General features: G+C 41.5%; 2 protein-coding genes across 3 annotated transcripts; one reads left to right on the plus strand and one right to left on the minus strand.

Moving 5' to 3' along the window:
- The first annotated feature begins 1,054 nt into the window (after positions 1–1,054).
- On the plus strand, positions 1,055–6,623 carry osgin2 (oxidative stress induced growth inhibitor family member 2). 2 transcript variants are annotated; one of them, XM_082550347.1, is made up of 6 exons: positions 1,055–1,246; positions 3,666–3,758; positions 4,228–4,364; positions 4,473–4,664; positions 4,753–4,844; positions 4,940–6,623. In XM_082550347.1, the coding sequence occupies exons 2-6, from the start codon at positions 3,692–3,694 to the stop codon at positions 6,120–6,122; spliced, it is 1,671 nt and encodes a 556-aa protein (XP_082406473.1). In that variant the 5' UTR covers positions 1,055–1,246; positions 3,666–3,691; the 3' UTR covers positions 6,123–6,623. The 2 variants fall into 2 exon arrangements, with proteins under 2 accessions (XP_082406473.1, XP_082406472.1); XM_082550346.1 differs by lacking the exon at positions 1,055–1,246 and adding an exon at positions 1,421–1,475.
- Positions 6,624–9,617: 2,994 nt separating this feature from the next.
- Positions 9,618–24,890, minus strand: nbn (nibrin). The gene is made up of 17 exons (XM_082550345.1): positions 24,716–24,890; positions 23,820–23,941; positions 22,241–22,362; positions 20,833–20,992; positions 20,645–20,748; positions 20,447–20,564; positions 19,283–19,473; positions 19,097–19,191; positions 18,867–18,999; positions 18,555–18,763; positions 18,051–18,219; positions 15,659–16,304; positions 15,430–15,519; positions 14,626–14,766; positions 14,111–14,224; positions 13,988–14,037; positions 9,618–10,528 (listed from the first exon to the last, which is right to left on the minus strand). The coding sequence occupies exons 1-17, from the start codon at positions 24,747–24,749 to the stop codon at positions 10,495–10,497; spliced, it is 2,532 nt and encodes an 843-aa protein (XP_082406471.1). The 5' UTR covers positions 24,750–24,890; the 3' UTR covers positions 9,618–10,494.
- Between the last annotated feature and the right edge of the window lie 220 nt (positions 24,891–25,110).

Below are 25,110 nucleotides of genomic sequence, written 5' to 3' on the forward strand. Positions count from 1 at the left end.
GACGTTTCCTTTATCTTAAGAGCAGAGGGAGAATCAGCGGTTTTATAAGTGATTATGCAAGCTGTTAAAAGAAATTTAAAAAGCCAAATTGTTTGTATATATTTTTAACAAAAGGATAAAATCTATTCTTCCAACATTTTTTTTTTTTTTGCCTTTGCCACATACTGGTTCAGAATGAGCTTGGTCAACAAATACTAGTACAAAAAACTGATGACGAATGACTTATTGATTTGTATGAATTTATTTTTAAGCCTGTTTTATGAGTGCATTTTTTATCTGCTGAGGACATATATAAACTTTTAAGGATTATTTATTAATATGCTATATCCCTATAAAGGTAGTAAAGGTGTACTCAATTTTTCACACACTGCTTTCTGCATTTTTTAAATTAAATAATAACACTGTTTCGCGTCTTGGTGTTGATCTGAGGTTGTATTTGCCTAATTTTAGGACCTGCTAAGAATCAGATTTATTTTAAAATGTCCTGATACATTAAACATTAAGGAATGTAAGAGGGTGTACTTTGTTTTTCACAAGATTGTGTAATGTCTCTATGTGCTTTGGTCCTAGACAGTTTTCTCTTGAAAAAGAGATCTGAGACTCACTGAGACAACCTATTTAAATAAAGGTTTAATAGTGATAACAGTAAAAATAATAATATCGTTACAATAATAAAATAAATGTAGTTTTTCATCTAGAGTAACTGAAAATAGGTGTGTCACAACCTAAAACGCACACAGGCTGTATTGTCCAGAAATCTGGCAACTATGACCTACAGCACTGAATATTACCTTTAAAACTTCAAGAAAATGCAAGTTTCTAGTCAAAAACCATTCTCAATAAAAAAAAATTCAAATTGTAAAAGCCAGATTTGATATTTAAGTCCTTAAATAATAAAGGCAGACCATAATATGCAGCTGTAGCAGGGATCACTGTCTGTCCTACATTTGAGCAGTGCACGTCTTATAAATAAAACTGTTCTCTCAGGTAAGCCCACCTAGCGGGCAGCAGTGTCGGCGGAGCTGCGAGGATGCTGAGAGAGATGCTCTGATCTTCCAGCTCTCCCCCGTGAGCGCGCTCGCGCGCGGCGGTGCAGAGATGCGCATGTGACGACGAAAACGAAGACGCAGTTTCTCTCTTTCACACTCTGCCACCAAGGCACACAGAAGATCTCCCCCCTCAGTGGACATTTGCACATCGATCAGATCTGCATACACCAAGTCTGCTCGGATTTAACCTCGCGGAGGTAAGGCTGTGTGTGTGCGTGCCTGTTCGTGTGTGTGTGTGTGTGTGTGTGTGTGTGTGTGTGTGTGTGTGTGATGACGAAAGAGAGGTTGGCTTATTATCTCTCACAAGACCCCAGACAGCTGGGTAGGTCCTCCCACCGGTGTCTGGCTATTTATACGATTTGAAACGCTGCCGTGGGTCGTGATAACTGGACGAGACCGGGAGATACTGACACACATCACAGCTCGGTAAGAGATCCTGTTACTGAGTGATGCGGGTGGCCGCATGTGTATGTTTGACCTAAATTATGCAATAATGGTGTAATAGCGGCTGTAGCATGTGCTCGTTGAGATTCAGTGGACGCAGGCTTCCCGGAGTCAGCGGTGTAGTGGAAGATATAAGGCTGCTGGTCCATGAGGATGGTGTTTGCGATCGGGTACCAGACTGCTGCATCATTCTTTCCATCCTTTAGCGCGTGCTGCAGCATCATCCCCGGATACCGTGTATAACCAGCCCGGCCCTGTTTTGAATTTAATCTAATTTTCTTAAGTGAGATGCAGACTGGTCCGTGCAAAATGATCTCAAGTTGCAAAGAGGAGGGTGTAGTTAAACCTGCTGTGAGACGTAGTGTACACATAAGGGTTTATACACACTAATATTTCTTAGCATGCTTTTCATTCCATTCCTGTGAAGCTGTAAAGGCTTAACACAAAGTTTCAGTTGTTTGTGGTAGGTAGCTAACAGTACATCGTGCACCATGTTCTAGAAAAGTATGGTGCGTCCTACACGCTGGCAAACGCGCACACGTAGGCGCGTACACGGGCTGGAAGAGAGTAAAACAAACCCCAAAAGGATGAAGCGCACTAACACCTGGGGCGTATTATTATTATCGTCACGTTTAAACTATGGATGTTGGTCTGTTCTGTGTTAAGGACTTGTGCTGTCGAAGTTTCACTGAACTTAAAACGGCGTTTTTGGATTATCCGAACTGGGGTTTTTTGTTTGTTTGTTTGTTTGTTTGTTTTTGCGCACTGAATGACATTATATCTGATCACAAAGATACAGTAAATGCAGCCCACAGATCTAGCTCCATGATTTGCTCATGATGCATCATGTGCTGCTGTGGCATCATGTAGAAATTATAGAGCACAGGTGCTCTGTGAGCCCTTGGAAGTGGCTTTTTACATTTTTTTTTGTCCAGTTTTATTTGTTATCTGTTGATAAAATCAAACATAAATCCACTGTGGGATAACATAAGCACTGGTTTGTGCGTGAAATTTCAAACAAAAGAAAACAACTGCACACACGGGTGTTTTTGTTTTGTCAGATCAACCAGAGGCCTGAACAGTATCAGTCTGCCAACTGGGGGCATGGATACGGTATGCAATGTGTGGAATCCCGTTGCTTTTATTGAAGAGGGTAAATAAGCCGACAACCAAAGACAACTGGTTGGTCTATAGACACAGGTCAGACAGGGGGGAGGGAGAGAGGGGGAGACTGGACTTGAGTCAGATTGTATGGGCGGCGGGGAGTTTTAAGGGACATGTGCCAGACTTTTGGGATGTACAAAGGCAGTGTGGGCGCTGTTTTGGTTGGTATGAAAGTGGGGCAAGTGGGCACTGGTTTGCTGTAGCCGTTGGGTAATGTTTTGGCGGGAGTGAGCGTGAGTGTGTATATTGGGGTGGAGGTGGGGGGGCTATGAGAGGAGCGGGTGTTCTGATGATTTGATCTGTCAGCATGCCAGGACCACATTCTCATCCTGCTGCCATTGAAAGGGGCGGTAAAGACATAAACAGGCCCAGTGGGATTAGGGCCCACTCGGAGGAGTGATCAGGGGGGATTTGCTGCCCGGCGGGCACACAATGGCACTGTCGCGTAACACACAAACACACAGTACACATGCTCAACGGCTACATTTCACAACAGACCCAGGCCTACATAAATCTGATTAGAAGTCCCTTTTGTCTGGAAAGCAGTGCCGGGGTTAACAGAGGCTAGCTCTGCCCCGGGCCATGTGCGGTAGGACGTGGGGTTTGTGGACACGGCGGGACGGCAATGAGAAAAACTGGGGGCATGCTGTGTTGTGGCGGGGTGTTTCCACGTGTGTGAAGCCCCAGACAGACAGGGAGGGCCATAGCTGTGCGTGAAAGCACAATAACAGGATGAATAAAGCCCCCCCCCCCCCCCAGTGTGTGTTTCTGAGTCAGCTGATGATGGTCGACGGAGACAGGATCTAAGCTAACATAAGACAACAACAACTCTGACAGACAAAAAGACAGTATGCTGGTTTGAACCTGTTCAAATAATTTGACCCAGAAGCATGGAAACAGTGGGACAAAGAACAAATGAGGCTCTGCTTTTAGTTCACTACTGAATGGACGCAGCTACAGAAATTTCTAGAACTTTCTTCACATTTCTGTTATTCCTGTCCTCCTCAGTGCCGGCTCTGGCCCAGGCTGCAGCCATGCCTCTCCTGGAAGAGACCACTCTGCCACAAGAGCACCCACCCACCGTCCCTGTGGTCATCATAGGTAAACTTTTTGCCTGACCTTTCACTGGTTTAACATAACTAATACATCCTTCAATCATGCACACATTTTAAGGCACAAATCAATAGTTGGGAAAATCAGGACAAGATGCTCTTCACAGAAGACAAAAAAGAGAATAGGGAGGTCCTGTGTGAGGATCATTCCTTTTTTGTAAACGCAGCAAGATGAAAAACTCAAGCAATATAGTTGTTTTTTGTATGATAAGTATTGCTGGAGCTTTAACCTCTTCACATGTACTTTGAACCACTGAGTAGGCACAATAAGAAAGGTTTTGTGGCCAGTTCATCTATTTCTGTGTCATGTGCACCTTCTTCCATAAACATCAAGATGTTCATTGCAGGTTTGAAAACTGCTTAAAAAGCACACATTTCAACCTAACATGTATTATACATCACCTTGTGCCTCTTTGCAATGCTATCCTGTAATTTCCCAAATGTGGATTTATGTTTAGGCAACGGGCCATCGGGTATTTGTTTGTCCTACCTGCTGAGTGGATACAAGCCGTACTTAGACCCAGCAACTGTCCACCCAAACCCAATATTATACAGGAAACTACAGGACACCAAGCATCTACCCATTACCGAACAGGTAAAAAAACAAAGCAACTACCAATCCTTGCTTATTTAAAAATGGCCAAAGTCAGTCTGGTACCTCATAGGCATGACTTTCCTCATTTATATATTTATTTTTTTACAGGATCTGGAATATCTGAGTGAAGGTCTTGAGGGGAGGTCAAGTAATCCGGTGGCTGTGCTTTTCGACACACTCCTGCATCCTAATGCTGACTTTGGCTACAAATTCCCTTCTGTCCTTCAGTGGAGGAGGGACAAGCAGCAACACATCCCACATCTGGTTCTGGGCAGGGGAACACCTGGGGGTGCTTGGCATGTAAGTAACAAACTTTGATCTTGATTTAAAGTCAGCCATTTTGTTTTCACCTGTATAATCTATGGCGTTCCCTCTCTCATCGCTTCAGGCAATGGAAGGCTCCATGCTGACTATTAGTCTTGGCATCTGGATGGAGCTCCCCGGGGTCAACTACAAAGACTTGACCAACGGGAAACGCAGGTAATGACAGAGGAGAAGGTTTATAGCAACGATATGGCTCAAGCTTCAGTTCGGTTCTGTACTATTGCTCCTCTTTGTCTCTGTTGTTGCTCTAGGGATGTAACCAGTGACAGAGCCACACCAGAGGAGATCTCATCCTATTACTGTAACTATGTAAAGCTAAAGGGTCTTCAAAAGAACTTTGTTGACAACACCTACGTGACCTCCATCCAGAAACTCTACCGGGGGCATGAGGGAAAAGGTCTTGAAAACGGTCACACTCATCAAGGAGATGGAGGGGTGGGAGATGGAGTGAATGAGAGCTTTGAGGGAAATGGAAAAGTGTGCGTAATGAGTGGAGGAGGGGGGGCTCTCTGGGAAGTAAGGGGATACCAGCAGGTGCAGAACGACACTCACGTCCCTTTCTGCCTGTTTGCTGAAAATGTAGTCCTGGCCACCGGTGCTTCCGACTCACCAGTTCGACTGGGTGTAGAGGGGGAGGATCTGCCTTTTGTGTCCCACAGTATCTCAGACCTAGGCTTGGCAGTTAGCCAGAGGAAACTGGATAAGAACTCCGATCCCGTTCTAATCGTGGGTGCTGGTTTAAGCGCTGCCGATGCAGTTCTGTGTGCTTGCAACAGCAACATTCGAGTGTTGCATGTTTTTCGCAAGAGAATCGACGACTCAGACCTCATCTTTAAGCAGCTTCCCAAGACACTGTACCCAGAGTACCACAAAGTCTACAACATGATGTGCTCTCAGGCTTACACAAACGTGGCTCCCTCTTCTGTTTCTAACAGACCCCAGGCAGTTAGTATTGCCTCTTCAGTATGTGCCAAGATGTGCCCAAAGCCTCAGCTTGCTGCGGGTAATGTGGCTGGTAACGCTAGTATCAACCTGTTTCCTGACTACACCAGTTTCCCCGAACACTGTGTGGTGTCCTTCCAGTCTGACATGAAGTGTTTGCTGCAGGGAAACAACTCCCTCAAGGCATTCAAGATCTCCATGGTCCTGGTTCTGATTGGGACCAACCCAGACTTATTTTTCTTGAAGGGGCAAGGCCAGTACCTGGGTCAGGATCCAACAAGACCCATCTCCTGCAAGCAAAATCCAATAGATATCGACCCCTACACTTTCGAGTGCACCAAGGAGCCAGGTCTGTTTGCCATGGGGCCACTGGTGGGTGACAACTTTGTTCGCTTTTTGAAGGGTGGCGCGTTAGGCATCGCCTCCTGTCTGCTGAAGAGACTCAAGAAGAAAGGGAAGCTCATCAGCAACGGAGGAAACAACATAATGTGAAAACACGATGAGGAAAAGAGTTTGACACGTTGATCTTAGGGCACACATTTCAAACCCTTTTACCATGATATAAAAGGTGAGGAGAAACTTTTAATATATTTTCTTCATTAATGCAGTGTTTTCTCATCAAAGCTAAAGCATTTTTACAACTTTTTAAGACCAAAAAAAGACAATGGTTGTACTTTAATTTGTTTCTAACGAAACAAAAGACAACTTTCAAGAGTCTTTTCTGACTTCATGTGAAGTCCCCATATGTCCAAGCTACTGTGTGCCAACGTTTTCTAGTCAGTCTGTAACCTCATAACTGAACAGGACCTTACACTCATCAGGGTTATTTATTCATTCACCATGTGTCTTCAATTCATCTACTAACAATGCTTAACTTGATGTTGTATCATGCTTTAAATCTTTTTTTAGCTTAGCTTGTAGGGAAAACTAAAAAATAAAGGACACTTGTTAATTCCCATCCAACTTACTGATGTAAGTGATGGTTTTGTGGTCCGACTTACAAAACCTACAAACTGGAATTCAGCCACAAGTAGTGTTTGTTCTATGACATGCTGTAACCCAACAGTTTCATGGCTACAGTCACACTAGGGAAAATAGAAATGTATTGCAACTATCTGCAATGAACTTGCAATTGTGTTGCCTTTGAGATGGTTGCTTTGAAAATGGGGACCAGGTCTGCAACTACTCGCAATCAGCTGGTGTGTTCAAAGCAACTTTGTGAGTGACCGAGCCAATCTGGGATCAGTTTGGGTCAAGAAGGAAATCATGCGCAATTTGTTTGTGATAATACAGAGATAAACTGTGAAAAATCGGTGAAAGTCTCAAATCTGTTGCCACTAAAATATTTATTCTCATTCTGGATGGTGGTGCCACCCAGAATGAGAATCTGTTGGGGCTTTGGAGGTGTCGGCATCATATCAGGGCTCTCCAAATTATCCAATGCAGGGTGTGAAATATGGGGAAAAAAACTGAGGGGAATGTTTTGGGGGTTTGTTCAGTGAAAAATAATCCAGGAACCACCTATTTACTCTGAACCCTGTCAGAGTATTTATTATTTATTATACCTGTCAATGTAATTTAGTGAATTCAGAACTTAAAACACCACATGGCAACCTGCGCAGCCACCTTGCTAGAAGTTTAGTATGTTCAACGCTCAGCCTCTGGGTCTCCACTTGGTTGCTGACAGAAAAATAATTAAACCCAATCACCAGTGACCACAGATCTTTCCTTGTTGTAATGAGGTTGCCATCATATTTTTACTCTAGTGTGACTGAGGCTTCAGAAGTCCTAATGTTCCTGATTGTTGAGCCTGCTACGGGAGTTTCTGCTTTTAGCTGCTATTGCAGGTAGTTGGAGCTATAGTCTGATAAATTTGACCTGTTGCTTCAGTTATACTGCTTCTCCAAGGTTTTCTATGCAAATAATTTAAAGTAGATCTGAATGTATTCTTGCACATCCACTGCTAATTTTACTGTTTGGACTCAAATATCATGGAAAAACTTAGGTTTATTAAAAGCTCATTCTGGTGTTTCACATTTTTCTCCTTTTTAAGTATTGTCAAAGTCAGTGTGTGAAACACCTCAGCCAAAAACTAACATTATTTTTGTTTAGATGCACGCTTCCTATCTTTACTCAGAGAATTATTTAAGAAAACATTCACTGAATAGGAAAAAAAAAAAAGAAACACCAGTATGAGTCTTTAACTTTACCCTTGAAAATAAATGGCAATTATATATTATTAATTCAAATCTCGCTAAAAGAGTAATGAGTCTCGCCTTGATAATGTATTTATTCAAATACCAGAATTACAATACTTACTGCACTTTTAAAAAATAAATCTGGGCAGAATAAACACTAGCTTACCCTAATCTAAAGCCATATGGAGCTAAAGAGCTTTAAAACAGCAGAATACACACTTTTACAGTTATACCATCCAGTATTTCTTATTTAAAAATTTAATCCATTTGCATTTATGTAATTTGATGATGGTGTTTTAAAGGGCTAAAAAGCCTACTACATAATCTCATATCAGGATTTAATACTGAGCTATCATTATATTAATTTAATAGATTTTTACTAATGGTGTGAAACATGATCCACCAAACAGGTCAAATATTCACTGCCGTTTTCCTAAATTGTATTGACACGTAGAGCTATACTGCTAAAAGCTCTACTTTTATACATGTCCACATGGTACAATCAAACAGTTGCACATATTTCAATTTTAATTTTAATTTATACAGCGCCAAATTACGACAAAAGTCACCTCAAGGCTTTATATTGTAAGGTAGACCCTACAATAGAGAAAAACCCAAGAACCATATGACCCCCTATGAGCAAGCACTTTGGCGACAGTGGGAAGGAAAAACTCCCTTTTAACAGGAAGAAACCAGCAGAACCAGGCTCAGGGAGGGGCGGCCATCTGCTGTGACCAGTTGGGGTGGGCTCATAAGCAACAACAACAACAACAAAATAAAGATCTCTCCTTCAAGATCCTCTTCTTGCACATCTCCAGGGCGCTGTTTTTAAATATTTTCTTGAGAGTCCAAAGTCTGTGATTTCACGAAGCTTCAAAATCTCTGTTTAAACCAACTTCACTCATGTCTGAGTACAATCCTGCAGATGTCACTGTAGAGTCCATAGTTTCCAAGCTCAGAAGTAGAGCATCAGGTGAGGAGTGAGACCCGAACCATGCAAACCCGAACCCCAAGTTTTTGTCAGAAAGAAGAAGATTATTTACAAAAACTAAAAATTATTTATTAACAAAATTGACACCGCTACAAAGCGACCTAAAAATAACGTCAAACTGACAGCAGCCCAGCGGTGCACAGGAAGTTAACCCTGAAGGGGGATATAGACCAAATTTAAGTCAAGCAAGCATTTTGAGTTTTACAAGCGCAGTCCTAGAACTTTTTGATTGCACCTCATGTCTGCCCATTTACCATTACACTATCACAGTAGACAGCCATGACTGTTTTGTTAAGTGCCAAATAAGAGAAAGGTTATTAAAAAGTGACCATAGCAATCAATTTTTAATTCCTGTTTTTAATTTAATCCCTGTCTGAATAATGTGCATGAATATTTTTTTTTTGCCGCTCACGCACAGCTCATGCTTTCTTTACTGTGATGTGATGTGCCCCCCTTCAGTACAAAATAAGTCAGTGTCGGGGGCAATGCATTACTAAATAAGATGTAACGTAGTCATATTACTTTTTCCACTAACAGAATAGCTTAAAGCAGTACTGTTTTGACACTCATATAACAGTTAACTAGTGAAAATGTTGATACTTGTGTTCCACCTGAGTTATACCCTTGAACTATTTTCATGTACTTGGACTACTGTTTTGATATAAATATTAAATATATGCATGCAGGCATGACCTTTTGCCTAGCAGCAGCTGCTGAGTTAACAGACAGTAAAGCTACGAGGACAGATGCGAGAAGAGTGAATTTAAGGACGACACAGGGGGCTGAATGACTCAAAAATGGAGATTACTGTCTTTACTTAAAGAGAAAAATATGAGGCTGTTACATCAGGGTAAGACACACCTGATCATAGCTTCTAAAGCAACAAGATTATTTATATTTTCTGTTCAGACTTGTACAGATTTCAAAAGGTAACTTAGGAATCAAAAACTTAAGCTATGTAACCTTATTATTTCAAATTGTGTTTGAAGGCAGTCTCCTGACTACTTTTGCCACACTGTAGCCCACTACAAAAAAAACAAACAACTTCTGTTATTGCACAATTCATGCTGAATGCCAAATTAACCCTTAACTTATAAGCCACACTATCTGTGATTATGTGGGGGCAGGTAGGATTTAGTTATCTGCACAGAAAGGCCAACAAATGCTTGGCACGAGGACTCTTTATCTGAACAGTCTCATATCTGGTAAAGTGCCTGCGAGGTCGGCTCTCTAGAGATCGCTCAAGAAACGGTAACACTTGAATCTCTCTGGAGTTTCTACTGTAGTTCTGCTAAAACCAGGGAACACATTGGGTCTTAAACTTCAAAGTGAAGGAAAAGCTGCTTTCAGCATGTAGAGTTTTGAAGCACTCTTGTACAACTGAAGCATTTTTAATGTTTTGTATGCCATGTTTTTTATTATTGACAAATAAAAACTGGAAAAAAAAAACTCAGAACATGCGACTATTTTTTTGGTTACATTTCCTCTGTCAGTGGCTTAATTAGACGAGCTAAAAAAAACAAAAAACAGAACAGGAACAGCAACCAAAACAATGACTTACAAATGAAATACAAACATAAAGAGATACATGAAGTTAGAGTCCTTCCACACAGGGCTGATACTTCCTGTACCTCTGAAATGAATCCCCTCTGGAGGATGTTGAAATGAAGGCATTTCATCTCCTCTTGCTTAGTTTGGTGGGGTTGTACCTAAAGACACACACACAAAAACACAATCTCAGTACGGGCTTTTAACATTCCTCATGCATCACTCCTCAATGTCCTAAGAGGCATTTTGAACAAACAATAAAAAACAGCCCAAATTAGCCCTGTAAAACGGGGACAATGTTTGAACAGCTCAAAGCAAACAAGCTCCCAATAAACCACGTCTGGAAACTTGGTTTAGACGTTGAAAAAAAAAAAGGTACTGGACTGTTTTCTTAGCAGCAGAGTCTGTTCCCTGACTACGCATGACTGACTGAGCATGACTCAGTGATCAAACAACTCAGCCTTGACACACACACACACACACACACACACAAAATCAATCTCAGACGGTCTCTTTTCTGCTTAGTCAAAGAAAAAAAAAAACCAGCGCCGGCTTACATCACCCGTTACCCAGGCAACGGTGGTGACGAAACAATCTCTAGGTTCTGACTGGAGCTGCTGAAGCCCCGTATCCATAATTCTCGGCTAATTATGTCCTGTGCTCCTGAGTGTAGCAGCTGAGGCTTCGTAGAACCTTTGGAGTATTTTTACCTCCCAGGCTGTCATGGATGAGAGCAAACAGCTCTTCTATGAGAGACAGAGATGTGAAGGTTTCACTTGAATGACAACGGGGTCAACAATTACTGGGAAAGGATTTGGAGCTTTTTGTAGGAAGTATTATCCAGTGTGAATCCATTAAAGTACATTAAAGTAACAAGAGGTGCACAGGAGAGGCAACAACAAGAAAACCTCTAAAAAGCAACATCCAGGCATCCTCCTGGCATCATTTGGACCACCAGTTTGGTCACAAACATGCACATGAGTAGCTCCCTGGAGTTGAGTTGTGCTCGACTATAGACTGAAACAGGACTCTTCGTGGATAGTAAGACACAACAAAGAACATCGTTTTCAAGGAAACTTTTATCTTTCTAAGCAGATTTTAAAATGCATCACATGTTTTCTTGTGCCTTTACTGAAATTGTGTTTACTTGCTGTATCATTTGTTGGTTTGAAAATGCTTCTGAGGCAAGACAGCAGCACGAGGTAGTAAGCTGTTGGGAATTGCATTACCAACCTTAGAAAGCATTTATAGGGACCATGGATGGAGTAAGGCAAATAACATTGTGAAGGATGTGAGGCATCCCCCCCGCCCCTTTAAACTACTACGATCTGCACGGCCCTGGGGATGGGCGTCCAGGTACACACCGGCTCACTCCTGGTGGCTGTAGGGATGGGTACCGGTATCCGGTGCCATTATGGCACCGGTTCCGACATAAACGGTAGTAACCAGACCGTAAAGCAGTGCACATTTCGGTGCTTTTTCCCCCTGAGATGTCATACACTTTGAATTCTAGCCAATCATTTTACCTTTCCAAGGATAATAGGCGGGCCCAGGTACGTACGTTCTTTTAGAGCAGAGCTACAGATTAAAAATGCCCAAGGCAAAGCGGTCAAAAGTCTGGCTGTAGTTCACAGCAAAAGATGCAAACTCAGCAGCCTGCAACAAGTGCTTTAAGCTGATACTGTCAAAGGAGGTAACACCTTGAATCTGATGAAACACCTGGCGACGCATAGCGGGGTTTTTTTTAAAGCCAAGAAATGCGCTGTATTTGATAGCTTGCTGCGAGACCTCACACCGAGCACATCTACTGCGGGTGGGTTGCCTGTTATCGGACCCGGAGTTAGCAACATCCCCCAAAAACCCGAAGAGGAGAGTCCTGGCCCCTAGCCCTGCCAGTGTAGCAGAAATGATGACGTATGATGATGATGGCAGCAGCCGTTCTTCTCTGCGTGAGTAGCTTAATGTTGTTCGTGTGTAATTTATGTTGAGTAGGCTAACCACGTTATTACATTAATGCACGTAAGGTGAACTAGCAAACATCATCATAGCTACATGCGGCTGTCTTCTTGTTTGATGGCAGATGCTCCCTTCACTCTGGCCAAAAAGGCTAAAATAACCAAAGAAAAAGAGGGAAACAGCTAAACATGAGAGGTTTTTGGACAAAGTTTGTGTTTTTTCCATTGTTTAAGCACTGCTTCCAGCCAAGAGTGATACCATATATGCCCTCTAGTTGCAGAAAAGGCTAAAATTGTTATCTTTTTACAAAAAAACAGCTAAACATGAGAGGTTTTTGGACAAAGTGTGTGTTCTCCATTCTTTAAGCACCGGTTCGAGCACCGTTTAAGCAACGGCACCGTTTCAAAAGTACTGGTTTGGTACTGGTATCGTACCAGCCATCCCTAGGTGGCTGCTTGTCGGGGCCTGGAGCCTGGGGCTCACTCGGGCCCCTTCGGGGGTGGGGTGCCCTCGGCCTCTTGGCCTGGTGCTCGGTCACTCTGGCACAGCTGGCTGCCGGCGGAGCTCACGGGCACGTCACTGCAACCCCCCCTGGCTTCTGCTCCGCAGCTGCTGAGTGACCCCTCATCTGGGACTCTCCTCAGCTCTTTCTGGGATAGTGGCACAGCTGCCCCTCCGTTGGTCTTCCTTGGTCTCTTGTGCTCTGAGGGCCTCTGGATGTCTGGAGCCTTGATCTCCTCCATACCTGCTTCATGCCCAGGAGGACGGGGCTGTGGCCCCCCACACCCTCTAGCAGATCATTACATGAAGGAACCTTTTAAATACAAGCGCGTCCATGCTCACAGGTGTACACACGGGTGCTCACACACACAAACTACACCCTTTTTGGCTCCTACCTCAAAGCACACCGTGTGCTGTCGATATTACGTGCTGCACAATAATATTTAATATTTACTGTTATATTCACACAGATCATCGCGATGATGTTGTTTATTATATTGCTCTCTTTTTCTTTGCTTGTTTTCTCTTTTTTCTTTCTCAACAGGTGATCCAGGTGATTGATATATGTATTTTTTGTCTGTTTGTTTTGTTGGTTTTTGCTTTTTGCCCTTTATCACCGTCCCTCTTTCCTGCTCTTTTTCTTTCCCTCTCTCTTTCTCCCCTTTCTTTTCCCCAGTCAAGTCTGTCCCGTGTTCAGCAAATGAAAATAAAATAAACAATAAAAGCAAAGGTGAATCAAATAGACCAATACAGCAAGGCTGGGATGGTCCATTTGGTAAAGTAAATCCGTTGGGCATCTTTCTTTGCCTTTAGACAACAATTCTGATGGCAAAAGAGCCAAACGGGACAGGCAAAAAAAAAAGTCAACACATTAGTGTTTGACTTGTTCCGAGTTTTACACGGGTTTCTCTTAGATCAGGTCCAAAGTTTGAGAACCCTGGTGAGCTGGCCTGTCCCTTTTGTTGTCAGACATCAGGTCACAAAAAACAAGCAAAGCTAACAATATACTAAATCTGTATGACAAACCGAAGAAGCGGCCAAAATAAAATTGTCAAAGCTGAATCGTGGCACAGAAGGCATAGATGCGTTTTAAGGACACTGTAAAGGAATAACAAGGCTACTTCATGTGGTCTCGTTACAGATTATTAGATCCCATTTCTCACCTAAAGAGATCATCTCCTATGGTCTCGTCCCTCCTGCTCTGTTGCTCCTCCTGAGACAGACAAAAATTCATTCAATTCAAAGTCATAAATCAAATAATAAACAAATAAGAGGGGCGACAGCACCTCAGCTGCATCTTTCAACCATTCATCCAGATCAGAGTTCTTGCCCCGGTTGTGAACCAGCAGATCAGATCCTCCAATAATGTGATGAAAGCCCTCCGAGCCCGGCACACGACTCTGTGTCACAGACAAAAACAAAAAAACAAAACCACAGACGTGGTCTTTGTCGGGTCTTAAAGTCAAATTAGAACATCTGATAAACTCAGAAAAACATCTTTAAAAATAAAGGAAATTTTATAAAAAAAAGATTAACTGATTATGCAAAAATACTTAAAACAATTAAAAAACTTTTATTTTTAAACTTTCACTTCATATCTTGAAATGTGAGTTGTCTTTTTTTAACTTACCCAGGGGGTGACACGTATTGTTGGATGAATTAACTGAATAATTTATTTAATGACTTATTTTACATTTGAAATGAGCCTCTGCTGTGTGTGTGTGTGTGTGTGTGTGTGTGTGTGTGTGTGTGTGTGTGTGTGTGTGTGTGTGTGTGTGTGTGAGAGTCATCACCGGCTGACCTTGCGGAAACATTTGAAGTTCTTTATGTGGCCATTGCCCTGCATCTGATTTTGCTTGGCTTTGGGAGGAGCTGCCACGGTGAGAGATTTAAACTCCACCAACAGCAGCTTCTTAGGAAGGTCTTCATCGATCTTTGACTCCTGCAACAACGCACTTCTGTCAGGCAGGCTTCTTTCTAAGACATTTATATGGTATCAAACAGCAGCTAAAACAGAAACACGGTGCTCAGGCTATATGCAGTATGGACCCTGACAAGCTTAGGCTAAACTACCAACGCCTGGATGACAGACAGCTTCAAATAAAGGCCATGCATGCTCCAATGCGATTTCTAAAATGCTGTAATATACCGAGTATTGCAATAAGATATTTTTATGATTTATCACCTCTTTTCAACAGCAAATTATTTCCTAAAAGTTCAACTTTATCAATATCTGGTTTATTCAATAAGATAAAGTTATCTCACTTCAGCATCACTGTCACTAAAACCAGCCATATCAATCTGCTGTCTGATTTTTACTCATGTGACTGGACCACTAGTTAGCTCTGAATTATTATTGTCCAGCTAAGTGTTGGGCATTTTTCAGTTTCAAGCCTCGATATTTGTTGGCCCTGCATCGATACAATATCACGATACTACATCGTATCAGGTTGTTTTTTACCCCACCCCTACCTGATAGGTCTTTGAGATTCATTAAATACACACTGTTAATATAGTCACATATATAAAGCGTAAAATATTTCTTCTACTAGAAATGAGCAAGAAAACTGAGCTTGGTCTTCAGGAGGAAAAGAGAACAACTCACTTGGACTTCCTGTTTGATCACAACTGGTTTCAGAGGGCTTTTAATCTCTTCTTTAGGCTGAGGAATATCTGCATTGAGTAGTTCTAAATCCTAAAAAAAAGAAGGTGGAAACTGAGAAATAATCATTCTCAAACATAGCTGGGTTATAGTTGGGTATACTGATGTAGTTTCAGTTTCAGCTTCAGTTGTCTGCAGACTGAATTACAGACAGTAAATCATCTTTCCTCACCTCAATGAAGGACACATCATCTTCTTCAAAAGGAATCACATCTTTACTCGTACTGGCTGATGACATTTCTTCTAGTTTACTCGACCCACGATTAGCCGTTGTGCAGTCAGCTGGGTCAGCTGGCTCTGTCTTAATACGGACAGCGTGCTGTTCAGATCGCTGGCTGTTCTTCTGCAAACTCGATTCTTTCTCCGAACCTGCCTGTGGCCTTTGATTGGTTATCCCATTTTTCTCTAGGTGGACACGTTGCCTCTTGCTCGAAGACTCCGCAGTATTTAAAACTTGTTTCTGTTTAGCTGAACTGTGCTCAGGTTTTGCTTGCTGGCCTTGATTAATTGAGGGTTGCTCATCAAAGCAGTCCATATCTTCAGACATAATGGACTCCAGTTCCTCCATCTGTATCACATCTTCCATCTCCTTCCTCTTTCTACTCTGTGGTTCCTCTGAGCGAGCCTCTGACCGTCCTGCGAACAAATCAGCTGCTGACCCGAGTGGAGTCTGGGACACAGTAGCAGGGCCTCTGTGTGTAAGTGGGGGGATTTCTTCAGACATGGCCGGGGTGTGTGGTGCCCGAGCAGTGACGGATGATGCTAGTGCAGGTCGCTTTGGCTCTGACGTGACAGCCGAGGGCTCGTCCTCCAAATGCCTGGATGAGAGGATAAATTAGAGAGAGATGGGCAGAAATAGATAATGTTTTTTTCTTTAATATATATATATATAAATATTAGAGCTGGGCGATAGAACGATAACGATATGTATCGCGATATAACTTTTACTCGATAGAGAAATTAAGCTATCGCGATAGACCTCGCCGCTCTTGTCCTCTTAAAAAAAAAAAAAAAAAAAAAAAGGTCAGCCGATCCAAATTCAGTAGCGCAGAGCCGAACCAATCACAGCCGCAGCGTCACGTCGCGTGACTTGTTACGTACAGCACAAGTGCCAAGCCGCACGTGTGTTTGTTTGGGAAGCAGCCAGCGGGTAATGGAGCCAGCGCATAATGGAGGAAATGAGTGTACCGACTAGAAAAATCAACCGAGCGTGACCGAAGAGAAAACAGATGATGGTTCCAATGCCGGAGAGATTGTCGAACGGAAGAGCCATAGAAGTTCCGTAGTGTGAAGGTATTTCGGCTATTTCAAGTCTGACAAAAACAGAGTAGCATGCACTGTAAATTGTGCCGAAAGCAAGTCTGGAAATACAATAAACTGGTGCATGCGTCACACTGTGCGCCACGTTATTGTTTCGGTGAAATGAATTTCTACAATAGTGTTACTGTTAATTCTACTCTCTGCAGTGTTTAAATGCTTACATATACACACAGTTACTGTCCCTCCACACATACGACTCGGTTCTGCTTCTATGCCCCAGCTTTGTTTACTTTTTCCCACCGAGGCTTCTAGACTTCTGATTGGCCAACATTTCTGCACGGTTAGGAATCTAGCGCCACCTGCTGCTTTGGCATGTTCATAGCAGCGTTTTCCTTCATTTCTGCCTTTATGTGTGGATGGGATTATTTTTCAAAACGAAAACAGAAAATCTCAGTTTTCAAAAACACCCGTGTACGTGTGGACGTAGCCTCAGTCTCTGACTGGAAGCGCTAATTCGTCATTCGGCTTTTGTCAGACTAAAGTAACTGTTAAAACTGTTTGAAAAGCTAAGCTATACAACAAGGAGAGATTGAGAATTTCCTTTTAGTTCTCAGTTTATTTGATATTGAGAAAAGTTAGTCAGTTTTGTCTGTTCTTCTGTAAAACAAACTAAGATTTATTTTTAGAATTAATACTTTATTTCTAAGTGGAATTGACAATTTAGTCTGTTTCATTTGTTCTATTTTGAAACTTAAACGCTTTAGCGGCTGCCTTTTGTGTAGTTTGCAATATTTGCCTTTATTTAGCTGAAAAAGTCTCATGTTCCTTAAGTACATCTACCCTGTTGAACTTATTATGGGAAATAAATATTTAAAAACAAGCTGCTGATTATTTCACATTTTACTTGTGAGCAACGGCACATTTAAATCTTACAAATATAGTTATTTGGCTTATATCGTGATAGATATCGTTATCGCCTGAAATGAAAAAAACATATCGTGATATGAAAAAATCTCATATCGCCCAGCTCTAATATATATATATATATATATATATATATATATATATATATATATATATATATATATATATATATATGGAAAAATATTCCTTTCATGTGGTACTACTTCCTCTTTATTTCAGTATATCAGAGATTAGTTTGCAAAGATCTGAAGTGTCATAATTTGAGGTCCCATGAGAGAAAACAGTCACACATTTGTCTTCAAAACTTTAAAAAAAAAAAAATCTAAACAGTGTGATTTCCTGCTGTGGGTTTTCTTTTTCAATCCTAAACACAGATTTACCTTTTCTTGCTGGCTGGCTGAAAGAAAGTGGTCAGAGTCGACTGTTTCTGTGGAGAAGCTTGTGAAGAGATTTTTGGTTTCTGAGGAGACTTCTTCGGAGGGAAAGTCTTGGTGCCACTGTTAGTCTTAGGAGTTGATGGCTGTGGTCTGATGTCAAAACTGTCTTCACCTGAAACAGAAAAACACTCATTTTTAAAAATAAAGATATTAGCAGAACAGGTATTAGGCTGGAACATGCATAGCTGTTGACAAGGTAGATGACTGACCTTGAGGTCAAGGGCGCCATGTTTTAAACTCGTCTGAGATTTTTAGTAATTTCAAAATCCTATATCGTGTTGTTCTCGAGTTATCGTATTCACGGCACCCACAACAAAACCCTATACCTACATTTTTTATGGCCAAGGAGTAAAAATCCAGCACGGGTGCTGGATTAGTCCTCTGTTAAGCTCAGACAATGTAAGAAAACTATCAATCGCTGTATTTCTGATTCACTCATGCAGCTACCTGCTAGCTTGGATTCAGACTTCTTCTTCTGTGATTCTGCGTTTGCTGCAGTGGTGAGCGACGAGCTCATTGTTTCATCCACAATACACTGAGTGGTCGTTTTCTGAGCCACGAGGCTGATTACACGGAGCTGACTGGCATACTGGTGCGGCTTCTTCTCAGGCGTCTCCCCTACCGACGTCACCCCGGTGACCTCAGAAACCCGCATCCTGAAAACGCAAAAAAGTGAACTGAAACACCTCAGATGAAGAAGACGACTAAGGCAACGTTTTTGACGGGGACATCATGGTGTCTGTAAGTGCTTGTCTGAACCTCTGTGATGTCTCTGTGTTCGCTGCATACGCCGTGATGTCCTGCGATGCTGCAGGTAACACGGTCTCATCCACAGCTACGCTCTGTGACAGCGAGGCGCTTGGGATTCTGGGTGTCACTTTTGGTACAGAGTCTAAGACACAAAAAAGAAACAAAGCAATCCAAGGAAACGTATAAGAAAACAAATAAATATAGAAACTCTTGTGTGTTTTTTTTGTTTGGTCAGCCACCTGAGTCTGAGCTTGAGGGATTGCAGTATTTTTCACAGGAAGCATAGATGGCAGCCAGACCGATTTCAGACTCTGTGATGACTCGAAGGCCTTTTCTGTGCCAGTGTTAAAAGGAGAAAGATTCAGAAATAATTCAGTCAACACAAACAAATGATCAACACCCTGCAGAACAAAGGGAGTGTGAACCTTTCAACGATGCTCTTCACAGAGTTTGCCCACTCTGTTGCGGAGGGAGACAGCAGAGTTTGGGAGGCACCTGTTGTAAAATCGACCACACAGCTCTGCGGAGACTCCAGCAGGTCACGAGGCAGGCTGCCCTCCTCCAGCAGCTGACTCCTGCCACCTCCAAAACTCACTGCCACACGAAGGCGCTTCAGCTGGAAACAGCACAGTAGAGCCGCATATTAACACACATACACAAATAAACTACAGATAAACATAGAAACATCAGTTTAGCAAGGATGCCCCTCATGCCAAACTCTTGAGTGAATATCTGCCCAGAGATTGCTTTTGGCTCCTTTGAATTTCACCTTCACTTCCTTTGCCTCCTCAGACAAAAGCTCTTTTTGCCTGGTGAAGTTTCCATAGTTATTTCAATTGTTCCAGCATCCAGCACTTCAGCTACCTGGGGAAAGTTACCCAGAGCTACAGAGAAAACAAAAGCACTGTTTTCTGCTTTCATTGTGTGCGCATGCCTTCAGTTTCCTGTGAGATTTCATCCCTGCTGCACAGCAAAGCAGATAAGCAGACAATCTAAATATGATCGGTGTCATATTTATTTACATTCTAATGATAATTTGAAGCCAAAAAGTTAGCTATGCAAAGCATGGATGCAACGTAGGTTGTATAAAGTTAACAAAAATATCACATCACAGTTAGCAGAGTGTGCACGTCAAAAGAAAAACATGCAAAAAAGATAAAAAGATGAATCCATTAGGTCTTTAACCTCATTCATCTCACATAAGAGAAAAGGCCAAACAGCAGAGATAGGTTTATGTCCCTGATGAGGTTTCATAATGTGAAAATGCCCTGCGGTGCACCAGAACTCACCTCATCTGCACAGTCAGGTGTTTTTATTTATTTATCCATATACGATTTATCACAATGGGACTTAACCATAAATGCCACACAAGAAGTACTGAAGTATGCGCTAATGTCTTTGTTAAATATTAGGATGGATGGATCCATGCTTTCTTGTTATTTACACCAAATTCTGGTGCCTAAATGCAGTGAGCTTCTGCAATGTTATTGTCTGATTAGATGTTTTTGTTAAAGAGTAGTTGAATAAGTGTATCTAATAAAGTGGCAGGTGAGTGTATATTGTGATTAGATCAAAAAAAGGTGACTAACCTGTTTGGCGCTGAGGAAAATAAAGGTCCGTCCACTGTAAAGCTGTTTGCGAAGTGGAACCGCTCCAAGATTAACATCGTCTTTATTCAAGCTGGGCTCATCGATCTCAGGAATGAAGCTTAAAAAACACAGAAAGAAGACGGCGTTGAGCTCCGCTTCAGCGTTGTCGTGTATCCATGGGAATGGTTTGTACTGTACCTCTCGGCTTTAGGAGGCGGTAACTTCTGCTGAACAGCTCTGCTGAGCTCTGAGAAGAACTCTGGCTTCACGATGGGACAGCAGCACAGCAGAGCAGAAATGGTCTAATTAAGAAAAAAAACAAAAACAAAAAAGTAACGAACAAACATGCCACAGGAGCTAGCGATGGTACAAAGTCGGGTCCTGACCTTAATGGTAACTTTAACAGAAGACATAACCAGGTGGGTGCAGTCCTGAGACCAGCTGCTGACCAGCTTTCCACCCAAAGCTAGCACGGCCTGAGAGAGCGACGCTTGGCCATCGTTGTCCAAACACGATGAACACACGACTGGCTGCAGATGAACCACACTAACACAAAGAGGACACGGTGATTGAGATACAACCAACCACAATCAGAACGTTTTATTAATCCAAGAGAAAATAACGAGGTCACTGTTGCGCCAAGACAGTAAGAACAGCAACAAACAAGTACAAATAATAAATAATATGACAAAACAGCTCTCATAATAGTATAGCTAACCAAAGTTGAAACTGAGCTTGTTATTTTTTGTATGCATGCGCAGATAAAACAATCCTTTTAGAATTCATACAACTATACAACTCATACATGAGTTGTATAGTTGTATGAATTCTAAACTATACAACTCATGTATGAGTTGTATAGTTTTAATGTTTTATTTGGGAACAGAATGGTGTGTATGTGTAAGTTTGGTGATGGAGTTTTTATTATAATAATAATAATAATGGATTGGATTTATATAGCGCTTTTCAAGGCACCCAAAGCGCTTTACAATACCACTATTCATTCACTCTCACATTCATACACTGGTGGAGGCAGCTACAGTTGTAGCCACAGCTGCCCTGGGGCAGACTGACAGAAGCGAGGCTGCCATATCGCGCCATCGGCCCCTCTGGCCAACACCAGTAGGCAAGTAGGGTAAAGTGTCTTGCCCAAGGACACAACGACCAGGACAGAGAGCCCAGGGATCGAACCGGCGACCTTCCGGTTACAGATGCGATTCCCAACCCCCTGAGCCACGGTCGCCCCATTATGAATGAATGATGAATTTTTATGAATTATTATGTCTATTTTTTTATGTTTAAGGACAACAGATGGAAATTAGCCTTTGGCTATAATCTGGCATGTTTACATTCATGCAATTTTTTTTTTACATTTATGTTCATTAACATCCACTGTCCTAAATAAATAAATAAATAAATAAATAAATTAGCTTTTGTAAAAGTTCTCAAAAAGTTGATTCTGTTCATCTGGATGTAGCATTTTCAGTGGGGGCAACGTTTCATCACTCATCCAATTGACCTCTTCAGTCTCAGCTGACTGCAGGTTTCCCCAACCTTATAAACAGTACATTGCACAATGACTGAAACTAGCACCACTGAATGAATAATGGGCTGGGAGGTCAGTTCCTTGATCATTAATATGCAAATTCTCATGACCATGAAACATTTCTCCCACTGAAAACGCTACGTCCAGAACAGAATCAACCTTTTGGGATTTACTTACCTGGATGATCAAGCATGCATTAAGACATTGTGTAAAAATTCAAGAAATATAACCATATCTCTTCTGCATACCTGAATTTGCTTTGAAAAACCCCAAAAGTCACTAAATCCCCTGATTTCAGGTTCACCGGTGTTGTAATCTGTTGGTTGTTGACAAATGTACCATACTTGGAGGTGTCTTTCAGAGTCAGCGTCTAAAAAGCAGAATACATGAGAGCAATCATCACATGTTCAATGTCTTTACTGAAGATCGGTCTCAGTATTGCTATCAGCGTTCATCATCTGACCAAATGTGTTGACTATGAGCCAGACTCCATCACTTTGCTGATTAGATATTAATGTGAAATAATTAATGCATTCTTGAATTATGAATAAAACCCTTTTTGGGAGGTCACGGTGACATCCAAGGGAGATAAAATGGCACAGAAGTTAAACTGTAATGAAAGTCAAGCTTTAATAGACATTTTTATCATTTTAGATAAAATTTAATTTTATGTTTTATAGTCCAGCAGGTTTATGAATGTATCAATAAAAGGCATCAAGTAAACAGAAAGAGAAAGAAACAAATTCAGAAGCTTCTTAAGGCAAGCAACAAGAAACCACACAGATCTGGCAAGCCAAACAATCCATATTTGGCAGCTGATAAATACTGTGGGAGCTCCACGCGAGTCTCAGAAGAACAAAACAATGTGTGAGCATGTAGCAGTTTTTTAAAATTGCAATTAAAATGACATCATATGTGTTTTATTTTGCAAGTGCATCACTCAGCACAGCTTGCATAGCTTTTGGTAAAAACCAAATGGAGAATTTCTTAGACTGCACAACAATTACAGCTGAGTGGTGGCATGATTTACTACATTCAGGCCTAGTAATGTAGGAGTAGCGCAGCAGCACCACCTTCTGCACCAAAGTGTCATCATGCAGGCAAATATTTCACTGGTGCTTCAAGGAATACCAAGAGGATTTTTACTGATGTTCTGGTAAACCAGGAAAAAGACAAAAAAAGTCACTAAAATGTCTTTGCTTCCTTAACATTACATATAATAAATATGTCTCAGCACAAGCTGGATTAAAGTTTAGGAATAGGCCCTAAGGATAGATTTAAAACAGGCTGGTAAAGCAGCAGATCTGACACAACGGGGTAAACTCTGAGAAACATTTGAACCCCTGGATTTGGGCTTCGTTAAATGCCTCTAAAAGCATGATGTGAAGGAGGGTGTTCACTTAAGTATTTAAAAACAAGTAATTAAATCTTAAAATCTATCAGAAAAATAACTGATAGTGTGTTCTTCCCAGTTGAAATGCAAGCTGCAGCATTTTGAAACAGCTGCAAAACTGCAATGGAAAACATTAAGACCAGCATCTACATTAGTCTAGCCTTGATCAAATAAAAGCATGCAAGATTTAAAGATTAAAGCTTGTTGTCATAGCAGTAGCAGGGTTTGTGTTGTTACATACACCGCAAACAATGAGTAAAAGGGAGTAAAAAATGCACATTTAAAGCCCAGGACAGCACAGCTGTATTTGATTGCAACAGATTTCACTTGTGTACCTAATAAAGTTACCACTGAGTGTGTATAAACTGTATATAAACACTACAACTGTTTGTTCTCTGTTCATACCACCTGATCCTTTCCCTGCCTTGTCTCACCTGCTCTGTAGCACTTAGGTGAGCGTGAGCCCTGCTGATAGACTGGTCACTCGGAAGAAGAATGTCACAATTCTTTCGGCCCACCACGTACGCTTTACCCGAGAGGAGATAGCAGGCCTCAGCTGTGAGTGACAGACGGCAGGTTAGTGATTTTCTTATCTTTTCTTCAACTTAAAAGTTATCCCCTTTTGAAGTTTTGCATCCAGGAATTTTTTAAGAAAATTGTACATTTTATCTTGTAACAAACAAAACGTTATCGCAAAATGATCCACATTCTTTATATCTTTGATATTTGTTTTCTGGGTAAAATCAAAATTCCCAGAACAAACCTGTTTTTTGTTTTGTTTTGGGTTTTTTGTATAAATAACTGAGGGTCATGTGATAGAGCACATGACTGACAAAGCAGCGATTAAATCCTCTTCTACCTACAGGTTACCTGTGGTGTAAGAAGTTGTGCTCCTACTGTAAATCAATCCATACATAAATCGTATTAATTACATATTCAGGTCATTAATTAGAAAAAAGGTTTGAGTTTTTGACTTTGACTGCTGGAAACATTTAAATTCAGATCATTTGACGTCTTGTTTATAGTTGCTACCATTAATTTCAACTTCCCATAAGCTCATTTAGAACCAAAGCATCATGCTTAGATAACACATTAACCTGTTTAGCAACATTAAATTAACACAGAGTATAAACACATGACAGCACAGCAAACATGCAGCCTAACGGGCTGCTAACCAGACAGATGCCTCCTGTGTGAACCATGCTTTAAATGCTTTAATCTAGTGTTTCTCAGATAGCTGCTAACTCCATCATCAAGGTGCTAACTTTGCCCGGCCTGCAGCGTCATAAATAAAGCTTCTATAAAACGCCGTCATGACACGAAATGTTACCTGTAGGCTGCTGCTGGGGCGTCAGTATCCACATTATACTGCCCTCTGTTGCTTTGGCATATATTAAAACTAGCCGCAACTCAGAAATAAAGCAATGTTTTCAGCAAACAGTTAAGAACAACTATTAACTCGCCGGACCGCTTCACCCGCGCCACTGTGTCGTCATAACTATGCGCCGCGCTTTCAAAATAAAAGTTCGAAAACTGCGTTTCACTCTCGAAAACTTTAAACACTATCTGATAAAAATTTAGAATAAAAGAAAAAAAAATTAGCTGTGCATATATACAGAGAGTGTCTCGTCTTGACCCACAGTGATCATAGAAGCACAAATATAATGACTCCCATTAGCTGTTTCTACACCACAACCATACCGTACCTTAGAAAATTAGGAATTT

This window comes from Aulonocara stuartgranti (assembly GCF_965226115.1).
Source record: "Aulonocara stuartgranti genome assembly, chromosome: 11".
Taxonomy (NCBI): Eukaryota; Metazoa; Chordata; class Actinopteri; order Cichliformes; family Cichlidae; genus Aulonocara; species Aulonocara stuartgranti.